Genomic DNA, 14,885 nt, shown 5'->3' with positions numbered 1-14,885 from the left:
GCTCGATCCACAACAAGAGATAGATAGAATAAAATAGATAGTAAAAAAGGGAGACAAAGAACGGTGCAGAACTCGTATCCCGTCTTTCAGAGTGTCCAATCGAAGGATCCAGAAGCGAAAGACAATGTAGTAATAAGTAAGAAGAAGAAGAAGAAGAAGTAGAAGAAGAAGAAGAAGAAAAAGAAGTTAACTTCTTCTTATTTCATAGTCTTCTTCTTTGTTCTTCTTTTTTAATTTTTCCTTTTCTACTTCTTCGTCTCAGTTTGAGTAGAATTTTTCTTTCGCTTATATTTCTGTTTCAAACAGCGGATCCTCGAAGGTACTTCTTCGAATTTGGGACGATCGCGCGAATACCGATCAGGATAGTTCACCTAAGTCCAGCCGCGAGTCCTATTAAAAGGGTCGTGCCAAGGATAAGTGGCAAAGACAAAGGACCCGAAATTGATGGTGAACTTGCTGCAGTTGGTCCTTCGCTACTTCTCGATACTTTGCTTCTTACCAACTGACCACGTTCTACTGCGTTTGCTTCATCACTTTCAGCATCCATAGGAAAACCCATGTCGGAACAGGCTAAATTGGTCTCTTCATAGGAGTACAGAATTCTTGGATAATGAGACACCAACGATTCTGTCCCAGGTAGGACACCCTTACTGGTCCAACATAATGGCATGAACGTACCAACTCTAGTCGCTTCTTGGAAACTCTGGAAACTTGTCTCCCAGTCGTAACTTATTAAACGATCTTCCAAGGTCATTCCGGCAAGACTCTTAGGTTCCTGGATTTTCACTAACGATGAATCTCTGAAAATAAATAAATGACCAAATTCGTTAAAGTTTCTTTTTCACACGGTTTATCTCGTTTCTTTTTTCTATTTATACGATCGCCTTAGATTCAACGATAAATTTACGAAGTATATTGTGCCATTTATTTCAAAGTTAATCAAATATTAACGAAATGTGCTGTCCATTAATAATTCGATTGTTGTTTCTTTTCACTTGGATGCGAGTGTTAATAGAATTACCATTTACGTATAGGTGAAATAATTTAATACGATTAGGAAAGTTATCATCACCTTTAAGCATGTTCATAACGTTACATAACGCGAATGAATATAACTCTTTTTACGATTTAAACTAAAGCGTATTTGTGCGTTCTTTGCGCATTTAAGGGACGTGTTGCTCCCTAATGGTCAATTTAAACCGATCAAAGAGAGAGGGAAAGAGAGAGAGAGAAAGAGAGAGAGAGAGAGAGAGAGTGTAAAAGCTGGCAATCGTCTCGTCCGTTTACATAGAACCCGTACAAACCTCTCGTAATAGCACAGACTAGTGTGTGTGCGTGTGTGTGTGTGTCGCGCCAATTTATCATCAAGCAGTTTCGGCCAATGCCACCGATTCCACCAAATTTTCTAGGAACACGCGAGGGTCACCGAATTAAGAGTACTAAATTCTTCAAATTTCCCATTTAATTATGAAACTCGATTTTTCAAATGTGACGATTAAGAAATAAAAATAACAAACATCGTGGTAAATAAGATCAAGAGCGCGGCAAGTAATAGAACAACGTTAGGGTGTATCAAAAGTTCGTGCGTCAATAGTGTCGTTTCTCAAATAGTGCAATTTTTTGAAGCTAATAAAATTAATATATATGTGCCCATAATTATGAAAGTGGTTGTAAGTCATATATCTCTTGTTTCGAGATATTTAAACGAATTACATTTGAAAACTAAATAAATTCTATATAATATTAAAATAACAAACATTATATCTAACGATTCATTTTTGACAATATCGTGAAAATGACATCGAAATAATTTAGTTTAAAGTAATGTGATGTGAATAAACTCATTTTTTTTTAAATTTTAACTTAGATCACGTTCATAATTATGGACATATATGCAAGTGAAATATTAACTTAAAAGGCGCCCGAACTTTTGGTTCATCTTAATAATATAAATAATTAACTTACTGAATGACTTTTTGAACGCCAAGACTTTGCAGGACGGTTGGTAAAGATGGCAAAGAGTAACAGATCGATAATTCGATCCGGGGATAATACAGTGCGGATATCAGACAGGTTTCTTGTCTCGTCATCAAACCTCCAAGCGTAATAGTTGAACGAGACTCGGACGAGTAGGTGCATTCCGCAACTAAGTGGTCGCCCTGTAAAACGATCAAACGATGTTTCTAAGCAGCTTCCTTTACTGAGAAGGTTTTACAGCTGTCGAAGCCGATCAAAACCGCAACTACTTTTTTATATTCTTCTTCCACTTTTCTCAACTCGTAGACTAAGATTCTTTCGAACTTTTATCTTTTTAAGCCTTATTTATTTCTTTTATCTATACTTTCTACAGGTGACCGATTGGACGTTCGGTCGTTTTCTCTTGTAAAATCTTCAACTTATGATATCGTTATATATACATATACATATTTATTGAGAAAGTCAAAAGCGATTTTTGTAATAATTGAATAATGGAGTAGAAAAATGTTAGAATTGGAATCGAATGAAATTGCATAAAGTAATATATACTTACCGGATAAACTTTGACGGGTCGTTGAAGTTTGCGATATTCTTGATAAGTAGGATCATAATTGGTATCCGATGCAATCGGTGGTAATTCTTCACCAGCACGAATCTGCCTAAATCTTATCTTTCTTCCTAACTGATGGGTATGCATGATTACGGCAAACATGTTTATCCCACTATTAGGTATAGTTTGTTCGGTGCACTCAGTTATGCAGTGACCTTCGGAGACTACTTCGGGTTGTCCAGGTGGGATAATGTGTCTCCAATTAGGATCAATTCCTATGCTCAAAATTCCAGCGTCGTGAGGTCTAAGTTGATCGGTGTAATACAATCTCAATCCGGAACTGTCACTGACTTCCAAATTGTCGTTGACTAATTGTTGAGGATTGATGTATTGAGTCTCGAGCATGAAGTAACGCGAACGATTGTCAGGATACAAAGCATAGCCAGCCTCGGGTGGAAAATTAAAGCCCTGCTAATGGAAAGAATTGAAAAATTATGCAAACAAATTCGAAATTACAAAGTTAATGTTTATCATTTATATTTTTTTCTCGAACAAAACTAAGCATTTTAAATGATTGTTACTAATAATATCCATTTGAAATCTTTTTCCTACTTTTTCTGTTGCACGATTTTTTCAGATTTTAATTTTATTGCTCCGAGCAAAAAATAATATCTTTCCTTTATTTTTTATTATGCAAATAAAAAGGAACAAACTATTTAAAATAATATTTTTCGAAGAATCATTTAATCAAATACATTTAAAGATCATTTATATAAGATATGTAATAAAATTAGAACGTACCTCAGATCCTAAGCTCCAAGTAGCAGCAATCGTATTACACTGCGTTGCATTGTCGTCCTTGTAACAAATACTGCCAGTTGTTTTAGAAGCTTCTTCAAGCTGAGGATTATTACTCGGACACTCGTAGAGTGTCATATGATGCAAATACGTATTCTTCCCAGGTTCGATAACGGGTTCGTACTATAATGAAAAAAACAAGAAAATAAAAATATTTACAAAATTATCATCATAATGTTTTCCGGACGGTTATTAAAAATAATCTCAATTATTTGGAATAATCATAATCTATATTCTTTATTTTTCTTTTCGTAAATTGAAATAGTAAATCGAGTTTTTCTAGGTTGAAGGTTCAACTTTAAACACTAGAGTTATCGCAATCGAAACGCTAATCGTCTCTCCTCGTTTCTCTGTCAGGATGGAACACAATGCAATCGCATCCCATAGTTGGGTCACGTTCGATCGAGTTCGAGATTCAGGTGCTACCCCCTAGCTGACTGGCGTTAGGTCAACTACATTGCTGCTCATGCTCTATTCCCTCGAAACTCATGGGAATCTGTTCTAGATATCGCGAATCGTTAAAGGAAAAATATCAAAATGAATGTAACCTAAAGCCTAATATCAACGATTATCAATATATTAATCAATATTTCATTTTGTCTCTTATTTTATATTTTTCTTTCTATTTGTTAACCTGAATAAAACTTTAAAGAAAAACTTATCGATATTTTATCTCGTTTTGAATTTGTTTTTTCTATTTTTCTTTCTAGAAAAAGAACGATCGTCGATATTGAAAATAAAAAGAAATCATAATTAGATGGCTTAATTTGAAAAGAGAAGATAAACGAAATGCGACGTTTAAGAGTAGCGTGGTAAATTTTGGCCGTTCATTTGGAAAACGTCAAACGACTGGATATAGTTAGAAATTAATGATTACGGTAACGCAAGAGAGATCACCGGGGGACGTTATAAAGCGCTCGGTAAGCGTATTATGAGCTTTACGATCATTCCTCTTATTATTGCCACGTTTATTACGATCATTCGGTTCGCGTCGGTTGCGTTAAAAACGTTCTTCGGACGCTGACCGCGACCGGATCCGACGTGATGAACCCAAATTATTAACTGCTATTTAATTAATTTACGCGATTATAATCGTCACGTTTTTTTACGAATATCAAATGTGCCAATTATTAGTCTATATAACTTTTTAACGAACATATTATTATTTATTTATAAAGTATTCACACACATACGTCTGATTTTTTATACTTTCAAATATTTATCATTATTATCGATTAATTAGATCTTTTCTTTCTGAGAAATTGTCGAATTTCTTTTCGACGAAAGAAAAAAAAGCTATGGCGATTTTCATCACGCAACGAATTTAATATCGAGAAGCACGTAAATTAATTAATATACATCTGATAAATAAATCTTACGTTTTATGTAAACTCAAATCGTTAAAGTTAAATATTATTAACGTCGTTTCATTATAAACAAACATATCCCTTTTTTTTACGTTCTATTTTAACGCTAGAAAAACAATATTCCATCTTTTCACGGTGAAAATTTATCGTGAACGTTAACTTTTGTTCTTTTATTTATTCTCGGAAAGAGTAAACGAGAACGCTCTTCTGACTTGTAAAGATTGTCACGAATGTACAAAGAGGTTCCCAACAACAATACATGCTCGGTACGAGCTTTATGTTTCCGTGGAGACTTTCCTGCAGGAAGTCTGCAAAAGAGAGGAAGAGAGATAGAAATAGAGAGAGAGAGAGATAGAGAGAGAGAGAGAGAGAGAGAGAGAGAGAGAGAGGGAGACAACTCGATGCTGTAGTTTCTACACTGTTTCTCTCCCAACTATTCCATATTCGGTTAACGTACTTTACTTCCCCGTGAAACGCCTGTAAGGCGTCATAAATGTGTTCAAGTATATAGAATAAGTAAAGAGAGTTACCTTGACAACGTGATGCTTGCGATTTATGTATGGCATTTTTATTATTTGACACCAGAGTAACGAATCCTTGTCCCTCGGCAGTAAAACCTGAAAAAACAAAAAATGAAGAAACGATCATTAATTAAAAGTTTACTATAGAAACAAACTGTGATATATGATAAGTTCATAATTGTCTGCGTGAAAATGGTTGGAACGCATTGGAAAGATTATTCTTGTTAAAGTATAAACGTTATCGAAGGTGTGTGTAACAAATAAGACATTTCTCGAATCGATCGTATCTAATGCTCATAAATAAATAACTAGTACATGATTTAATTATTTATCACGAAACCGAGCTGGATAGATCGTTATTTTTTCTTCAATATTCCTTATTCAATATTATATAATATATATAATTAGAAGTAACTGACGAACGGTGGATGTATTAACTAATATTTTGTACTATTAATTAGAAGAAAAGCTAATTGTTTCTAGCTAAAACCAGACAAATTGGCAAAAATTGTATTTTAAAATATGTCGATAGTAAGTTAGGAAACGAGGCGATTCGGTATCGAACGGATTGTCAGATAAAAAGTAAAAAGCAAATGCATTCTCTCTCTCTCTCTCTCTCTCTTTCTTGGTTCAGTCGGTCGAAGATGCAACGGTGGAAGAAACAAGCCGCAGGGCAAATGCGAACGGAGAAAATTGCAATTTTTTTGTAACACCCGTAGAATTCTCTCGCCCTAAGCTCAGCCACGCCAACATGGATTTTCCCACGCGTTCCTGTCAAATTATCGATGTCAATATTACCGAGAAAAGAATATCGTCTATAGTATCTTCTATCTATCAAAAAACTAAACGTACATTCACGAAATATCTTCTCGTATCGTCTTATACTTCTTCTTCTTCTTCTTTGGATAGAAATTTTTGATCACGACAAAATTGATCTATTTTCAATATTGACAAATATGTAATATTATATTATTATTGTTTTTTCTATAACATTATTATATACACATTGTTGTTTAGAAATGTATTAACAATCAATACACAATAATTTTTCGTTCAATTGGATTGGTTAAATATGAAATTATCATAATTTGATATCGAGTGGAAGAAAAGGTAAGAAAAATTTTAAAATTATGAGAAAAAAAGAAAAAGAAAAGAAAGATAAGAAAACGGAACGGTGATGGTAGTGCCGTGAATCAACGAGTCGTTCTCGTTCTTGTTCTCGTTTTCATTCTCGTCGTTGTCATCCTCTGTACACTCAAAATACATATTCATTGCGGTACGATAGAAAGTTATCTGACCGGTCGGCTACTTCCTTTTATGAGACCGAGAAAGACGAGGAGGGTAGTTGGTATTGAATGAAAACGAAGAAGACTAAGTCGAAGACGAAGACAAAGACGAAGAAGAAGGAGAAGCAGAAGCAGAAGAAGATAGAATATAAAAAGAATAAAATAAGAAGCAAGTAGAATCGTGGCATTCGCGTAAGGAAAAAAAGAAAAAGAAAAGAGAATAAACTTCCTCGGCGGCAACTTTATCTTTTTCCGTCATCCGGCTGGTACGAAGAGATGGCTGACTCCGTCTACGACAATTAAAACCACAAACGCGTTTCTAGAGTTTTGCAGCGTGGCGAAATGCGTCTGCGAAACGCTCCAACATCGCGAGTTTTATCAGATAACACGACGAACGCTTCTCTCTCAACCCTGACCTCGGAAAGTTTCTTACGAAAGATAAGCCCGAAACGCGATTCGCCGTCTATGAAAAGTAGTCCTTCCTTTTTTATTTTTAATCTTTTTCTTTACCCCTCATGAATAAATCTAGGGAGCGAGTTCATTATGTACCGAGAGATAATTGGAAAATATATATATTTCTCAGCGATTTCATATTTTTATTTCACGACCCCCTTATCGAGAAAACAAAAAAGAAAGAAAAACGTCGGTTTGCTAGAAATAATAGAGAAATAGGTTGGAAGATATGATAATTTTGACGTTTTAAAATTAGACGAAATCAAATTATTTGATTAAATTTTAAAAAGGAAAATGGGAAAAATATTCGTCAAGTCGATCGATTATTTTTTCTTTATTACAAAATTTCATTAGTTTAAACGAATAATTTCTCAACCATTAATCCACGTTGGCACGAGTTAACGATGAATTTTGCGATTATCTCGCTAGTTGAGATTTAGTCGTAGTTCACGGTAGTAACACATTTCGATTGGCCTAAATTCGATTCGATATAAACTATAAACGGCCTTTCGATGGAGAATCGCTAAGCGGAATTAGCATTGTCCGATTTCAACGATACTCACCCTTCTCCCTCTCTCTCCCTATCTTTCTCTTTCTCTCTCTCTCTCTCTTTCGTCCCTTCCGATAATCTATGACCCGACGACGCTAATGAACGAATAGTTTTTGCCGGATGTGACCCGGTTAAGATTTATGTCGTCATAAATTCGTGCGGCACAATGCTTCGTGGCTTGCATCGGATAAAAATCCACTCGTATACTCGGAACGTTAAACGCGTTCGAACATTCATCTCACGTGCGACCGCTGCTTCCACATCGTGGTATGAGAGGAGACTTTTCTTTCTCTCTCTCTATCATATACACTCATCGAACGAAAAGAGAGAAAGAGAGAAAGAGCATCCATGTGTTTGTAAATACAGTAGTAGAAAATGCAATCGTGTGTGGAGCGTGCGTTTCTCAATGCAACCTCTACGGCACGTGACAAAAACAGAACGATATCGACGAAGAAGAAGAAGAAGAAGAAGAAGAAGAAGAAGAAGAAGAAGAAGACGAAGAAGAAGAAGAAGAAGAAGAAGAAGAAGAAAAAAAGAAGAATAAGAAGAAGAAGGAGGCGGAGGAGGAAAGTATCCAAAGATCAAGAAAGAATTCTAATAGTTCTTTGTATGATCCTTACATCTATATTGCCCTTTTTTTTCTCACACCGAGACACTCTTGTATACGATCTATTGATATTAAAATGTATATTATATATACAAATAGAAAGTACTATTGCGTCGCATTCATCGGATATTTTTTTTTTTATTGAGTTTACAATAGTTCGCGTCCAGATTCAAATGGAATATTTACTTTTCTTTTAAATACTTTTCCAAGTGGTTTAGTTAGATATTTTCATATACAACGGAATTTTTTGTGCGAATAAAATTGTAACTACAATAAACTTTCTTATATGACACTCGTAAAATATACGGATGTTATAAAGAATAAAGGAAAATGAATGGGGATATTTTAAGTTTCGAAGTTTTATGATAATAAAAGTCTTGTTAAATCTTAGAAAGAGAGAGAGAGAAAGAAAAAGAGAGAGAGAGAGAGAGGCTTAAAATACGAAGCTATGGAATAATACGTGGAATCTAAATTATAATGGAGAAGGAAGAAATAAACGAAATAATGAATAGAGAGAGGCAAGTAAAATCTCGCAAAAAAAAAAAAAGAGGAAAAGTAATAAAAACAATAAAGATGCAGGAAGTTTGTAGGATTATATAGCTACTGCGAAATAAACATACGAAGTGGTTGGTCGAGCTCTTATATGCGCGAGCTGCTTATATGATTTTTCTTTTCTCTCCGATGAGTAAGCTCGAACGTTATCATAAATTTTTTTTTTTTAAATTCTTAGATTATAATCGGCAAAAATTAGTTACTTTTTTATGAACAAAGTTTGATACCGAAAAATAATTGAAACAAAAAAAAATAAAAAAAAAAGTTTGATACTTCGGCGTAGGTACATATATATCTATACGTAAAGCGCTGGCGTAAAATCACGTACAGAGTTTTACTACGGGACAGTTTGAATTTAAATTTCAACCCTCGAGAATATTGAATTTCAATTTTCTTTTTTTTTTCTACCTGCGTTTCTCTCTTCAAACCTAGTAATGGTTTCCTAAAAAAAGTTACATTCAAATACAGGTGCGTCGGTTTAGTTTATCGTTTAATATCAATCATACCAAAGTTGTATCGCACCGAGAATATTTCGAATGAATGAAAATGGTTAAAACTAAATTAAGAAGAAAAATAAACGGGGCGGAAGAAGAGGAGAAAACTCGAGTTTTGAACTTAATCCGCTTTTAAACTGCTTTTATGAGTGTGAGCTATATCGAAGGAGGAGGAATAGGAGAGGGAGGAGGAGGGGGGAGGTTAGAAGAGTATTGGTAGTGTCCGCGGCTATGTAACGAAAATCGACCTTATACAGTATAATATCTCCCTGGGCTGATACGCCATTTTAACGCGATCCACTTCGCCAAACTCCAATTAAAACTCCTTAATCGTCTTTCCTTCGCCCTTTTCGCGAAATTTAGCCGATGAATTTGTATGAGAACGTTTACTTACTTTTCCTCTATCTCTCTCTCTCTCTTTCTCTCTCTTGAAATTTTTTCTTTTTCTCTCCCTTCCTTTAATTATTTTTTTTTTCTTCTTTCTCATTATTTCGTAAAATCTATCCTCTTCATTACGTATCCATGCATATGTTTTTAATACGTTCCTCGGAGAGTATTTAATTTTAATTTTTTGTTTCTTCATGAAATTGAGCTAATGTAGATATTACGTCAATCGATAAATAAATTAGTTCGACATCTCATTTTTATAAGTGTGTGTGTGTGTGTATGTATGTTCTTTTTTTATATTATATATAAATAAAGGAATGTGTGCCTACCTCGTGATTCAATATGTCCCAGGTTTTCAGTACAGCTTCACTCTCATGATTATACGACGAACGTTTTGGTTGTGTATCTCTTTGAACTAAATACAACGGCCTTGATCCTTTTACCGCACCATGACCAGGTAAAACACCGGCTACTGATGCAGGTTCCTTAGCGTGATACTGCCAGACAACTTGCATCGTGTCATTCTGAAAGGTTTCAAAAATATTTTAGTAGTACATCACATTGATATTTTCTAATTTAAATTATGCTTAGTGTTATTTAAAAGCGTTTCACTTGGTATTTCATTTAATTAAGCATGAACATATTAATATATAATAGATAATATCGTAATATCATTAATAAATGATCGCCGTTGGCTGTCAACATTCGAAAATTTTAAATACATTGAAAATAATTGATAATTAATTGAATGAAATAATAATGAACATATAAATGATATGAATTAGTTATAAAATTTTCCATTTACGTAAGCAATAATCTTTACGAACGTTACTAAATTCGTAATCCTTTATATACCATTGTTACGGATTAAATATAGCAAAGTTACATAAAGTTAATAAATCGAATTGTTTGAAAAGCTCTATGCATTCCAATAAAGAAGGAGGGAAAAAAAAAGAACCCTTGGGAATGAGTTATACATTCGAGGTAAAGTGAAATAGACGTTAAGTCGATTAGTATCCGCAACGGAGTACCGATTGGCACAGAATCAAATAAATCGTATTTGAAGCTTTTCGAGAGAAAGAGAAGGGAGGGAGAAAGAGGAAAAAGAGAGCACGCCTTTCGCAATAACATTTCTTCCCTGATTCTTCGCAAGAAGATTTATTACGATAGAATTTTCTTTCGTTTTCGTTTTTCAAATGAGAATAAAAATGTAGCATTCGTATACATCAGCGTAAAAAAAGAAAATAAAAATAACAAAATAAAGTAAAAACTCGGTTTTAATCGATTTTTACGAGTTAAAAATTTCGAAATACCTTGGAGATTATTTATGAACGACAATTCGTACGTGAAAGAATTTTTAAAAAGAACTTTTCAAAACTAGATCGAACACTATCAGTTTCGCAAATAATTCACTTTTCAATGAACCTCCTAAACGTGGAAACAGTCAAATGCATTTACCTACAATTCATCTTATTGCGAGCCAGTTAGTATTGTGCTAGCATGAAATGCGTCTTTACTTTATTCTTGGCAACGTTCCAACCACGATGATACTATGCAACGTTTCGTCTTCATAAAGCACACATTCGATCAATTAACGAAATCTCTCTCTCCCTCTCTCTCTCTCTCTCTCTCTCACACACACACACTTCATCTCGCTTTTCTGCAATATATTCAATAATAATATATGATTTGTATATGTATTATCAAAATAATTTCGATCGAAAAATTCCCCTTTTTAAGTAAATTCTTTACTCTATAAAGGGCTACGTAATATTATACAAAGGATAACAAATTTCATAAATGTCTCATTCGGATGCTATTAAAAAACATGAAAAGTCAATTCGAATAATAATTCAGGTATCAGGCGTTATGCTTGAAGAGTTGAAAATCGATCGATTGAAAGAAAAGCAGCGAATAAATCGTTCCCTGTGGTGGTTGATTAATGACCATACGTAATGAATCCTTTGTTTTAATGCTGCATTGATAATCTCCAGGTTTGGAGTATACATTAGGAATAACATTTTTCATCATCCCTTTGAGCGAATTTTAAAATTGATCTTTAGATATTTTCTATTTTCCAATTAGAAGAGATTTCTTCCACCACTCCCCCTCCCCCTCTCCCTCCTCTCGCAACCCTTCCCCATCCCGATCATTTTATATTTCTAACTCTAAGCGTAGCCCACGTGAATTCGACGTGCAATCAATCTAAACTACTTTCATTTCGAGACAAAGATTTATGGTACGCGCCTCAGGGATCAATTCCATTTTACGCATAGCAGAGGCAGGAATAACAACAGGAGTAGGAGCAGGAGCAAAAACAGGAGCTGAAAGAGTAGACCAGCAATAGCAACAGCAGCATGAAGAGCAATAATAATAATAATAATCTTCGTTTAGATTGTCGAGGTGCGAGCCACGCATATAGCATTCACCCTATCTCCAAAGGAATGGAAGAAAAGGGCCCCCAGGCTATCCAGGGTTAGAGTAGAAATTCAGTTGATTCTGAATACTATACCACTCAGGCGCGTTCACGTACAAACGGAAATATACGCACGACTGCTTATTAATTATAACGAGTTTCGCAGTAATATTTGCATTAATGATCGTTGTATAATTAGGTAAGGACGTAATATAGTCATCGTTATGTCGATATCCAATTGTAACCAAGTAATTAGAAGAGAGTACCTATCCGCAGTCACAGTCTGCCGGTAAGTTTTGACCTCCGAAATACGTAGATACATATATCGATCTTCTTGCAACGTGCCAAATTCTAGAGGGGTTGGAAAGGACGATAAGAGGGGTGGCTTCTATGGGCCACTTACAATTTAGGACGATTGTACTTGATTGGAGCATTGGCCAGATGCAATCCACGATGCCGCCGCTGCCTCGTTTTCGAGCAGAATGGTTGTAGACGTTGCTAAGATCGCGGGATCTTCGTCGATCGTTATCGTTCGGTTTAAAGGTACGATGAAATCATTTCAGGGGGGGTCTTTGATCTTATCTAAAATCTTGGCTACGTGGAAGTTCGTTATCGTGGTACTTGTTAAAAGATAATTCATCTTATCGTATCGTATCGTATTTAGAAATCTTCGTTAATCGATATTAATAATAATACGAAATATTGCTCTACATTATCCTTTATTTGTTATTAGGGTTTAATAATTCATTTGAAATCATTCAACGAGTTTGAAAACATAACAAAAGTAATTTCCCTTGATACTCAATTTCCAATGAGGTAATATCCATGGTATTAGAGAGAGAGAGGGAGAGAGAGAGAGAGAGAGAGTAGAGAGGTTACTAGTATATACCAATTTTCCCTGAACGTATTCACGCCAAGTGGCACAACCCTATATATCCACAATCCATCCTCGTTCTAGCTTCGTGATCGAGCGGCTCAATGAACGAGCAGCTCTCGTTCGGTTCGAAAGGGAAGGGAAAGGAACCAACACGCGCTAGGTGTAACGAATCGTTCGCCGATACCGAAGAATAATCGACGGAGAAGCACTTCGTGGATCCGATCTGCCAGAGTTTGAGAGAAAGAAAAAGGGGAGAAATATATAGAATGGTAGAAAAGCTAGCTACCTAGCTAGCTAGATTCTAACGAATTAGAGTCGACCAATTGCAATAGCATTAGTGGGGCAATGGCTAGCAAAAGGTAGTAGCTTTAACGAATTACGTAGTCGAGTGCTAGCGATCGAGAATAAGGTGATCGTAGATTCGCAGGCCACTCACGCGTCAGCCATTTTCGTTTTTCGATAATCGGCAAGCAAACCCATCCCCCGATTCCTTAAGCGCTTTCACAAAGAGACGGATAAACAGAATTTTACCGTACACCAAGGGAATATTTCGATAAAAGGTCATTCTTACCAACCCCCGTTGCAATCTCTCGTTCTTTGCTTCCTCACCTTTTCGAACCACCCGTTATATTCAACGTTTATTTCAGTCGACCGAGACAATTGGGCGCCCGTTTACCTGAATTGGATAGTTTAGGATAGATATCAAGGCTCGACCTAGATCGAAAGATTCCAAGGGTGAGAGCCAGCAGTCGACGAGGAGTCGGTTTGTTACTGGAGCTCGTGTTAGGGTCTTTTGGGTGGAAAACCTTTCCTTCGGCCAAGATGAAAGGTCGATAGTAGGAAACGGGCATCGCGTGAGAAGGAGAATAGGAATCACGCGATTCCTAAGACTTGGTCCTTCCTACTCCTATGCTATATGCCAAGACCTCTCCCCATTTCTTTTCATTTCTATTCTTATTCGGTTTTCTTTTTTTACTTACTTTTCTTAAAAACTGTACTTTTCCAAAGGTACGGCTTATACTTTACTAAGAGAGAGAGAGAGAGAAAGAGAGGGAGAAAAGGAAACTATCTTCTATTGGACGGAAAGACGAATATTAAGGCCGACTTTGGTTCGAAGTTGGTGACGTCGAAAACGCAATCCGAACGAACGAACGAACGAACGACTTTCGGAGAAGCTACGGAGTTGTAAAGGGACTCTCTCCTAGCGTTTCTAGATATTCCAGGATTTTGAAGTTTGACGATAAGGTAGGTATGGGAATAGAAAGAAAAAGTAAGAAAGAAAGAGAGAGAAAGAAAGAGAAAAGACGAAATCTTTTCATCGGTGTTCAGGAACAAGTAAAAATTATGGCCGCCGGAGGGAGTAGGGTGAATTAGATTAATACTTCCCCTTTTCTTCGGGTGCGATCGCTCGGGAAAATCTTTTCGGTTCTCGAAGAGTTCCCGAAGGGTGAGAGAAGATCCATGGCGTTGGAAAGTTCCAATCGTAAAGTCGGGATTCTACGTTGAATTGGTATAAAAAGGGGAACGAAAGAAAGAAAGAAAGAAAGAGAGATATAGAGAGAGAGAGAGAGAGAAAGAGAAGTAGGATAAGCTTTTTCCTTATCCGTTCTAAGTAGAAATATAATACTAATTTTTTTTTGTCATATAGAGGGATCTTTCAAAAAGAAAATCTTCTCTCTTTTCTCCCTCTCTCTCTCTCTCTCTCTCTCTCTCTCTCTCTTTGATAGACAACTAATAATAATAATATAATATAATTATAATAATAATAATAATAATAATAATAACAATAATAATAATAATAATAATAATAATAATAATAATAATAATAATAATAATATAATAATAATAATAATGAACGCCGTAAAACCTTTTTAATTCTTTCAAAAAAATATTCGGAAGTTTAAGACATTGAGAATGAAACATTTAAGGCATTCTCGAAAGGCTCTTGACCTGTGAACCCTAAGTTATAAACTCGTCCATGACCAGCCCT

General features: G+C 35.4%; 1 protein-coding gene across 3 annotated transcripts in view; it reads right to left on the bottom strand.

Moving 5' to 3' along the window:
* Positions 1-241: 241 nt before the first annotated feature.
* LOC122520021 (MOXD1 homolog 2) overlaps positions 242-14,885 on the bottom strand; it is a 180,565-nt gene continuing 165,921 nt past the window's right edge. For 2 of the 3 annotated variants that reach the window (XM_043639903.1, XM_043639904.1), the window contains exons 4-9: positions 9,932-10,126; positions 5,283-5,369; positions 3,329-3,508; positions 2,531-2,998; positions 1,966-2,159; positions 242-800 (exon numbers count right to left, since the gene is read on the bottom strand). In XM_043639903.1, coding sequence (XP_043495838.1) covers positions 368-800; positions 1,966-2,159; positions 2,531-2,998; positions 3,329-3,508; positions 5,283-5,369; positions 9,932-10,126 — 1,557 coding nt within the window. In that variant the 3' untranslated portion in view covers positions 242-367. The remainder of the gene's footprint in view (positions 801-1,965; positions 2,160-2,530; positions 2,999-3,328; positions 3,509-5,282; positions 5,370-9,931; positions 10,127-14,885) is intronic. The other variant, XM_043639905.1, reaches the window with a different exon arrangement.

Source organism: Polistes fuscatus, unplaced genomic scaffold (assembly GCF_010416935.1).
Source record: "Polistes fuscatus isolate 324 unplaced genomic scaffold, CU_Pfus_HIC Scaffold3, whole genome shotgun sequence".
Classification (NCBI taxonomy): Eukaryota; Metazoa; Arthropoda; class Insecta; order Hymenoptera; family Vespidae; genus Polistes; species Polistes fuscatus.
The sequence above is the reverse complement of the archived record's forward strand: the minus strand, read 5'-3'. Positions and strand labels throughout refer to the sequence as shown.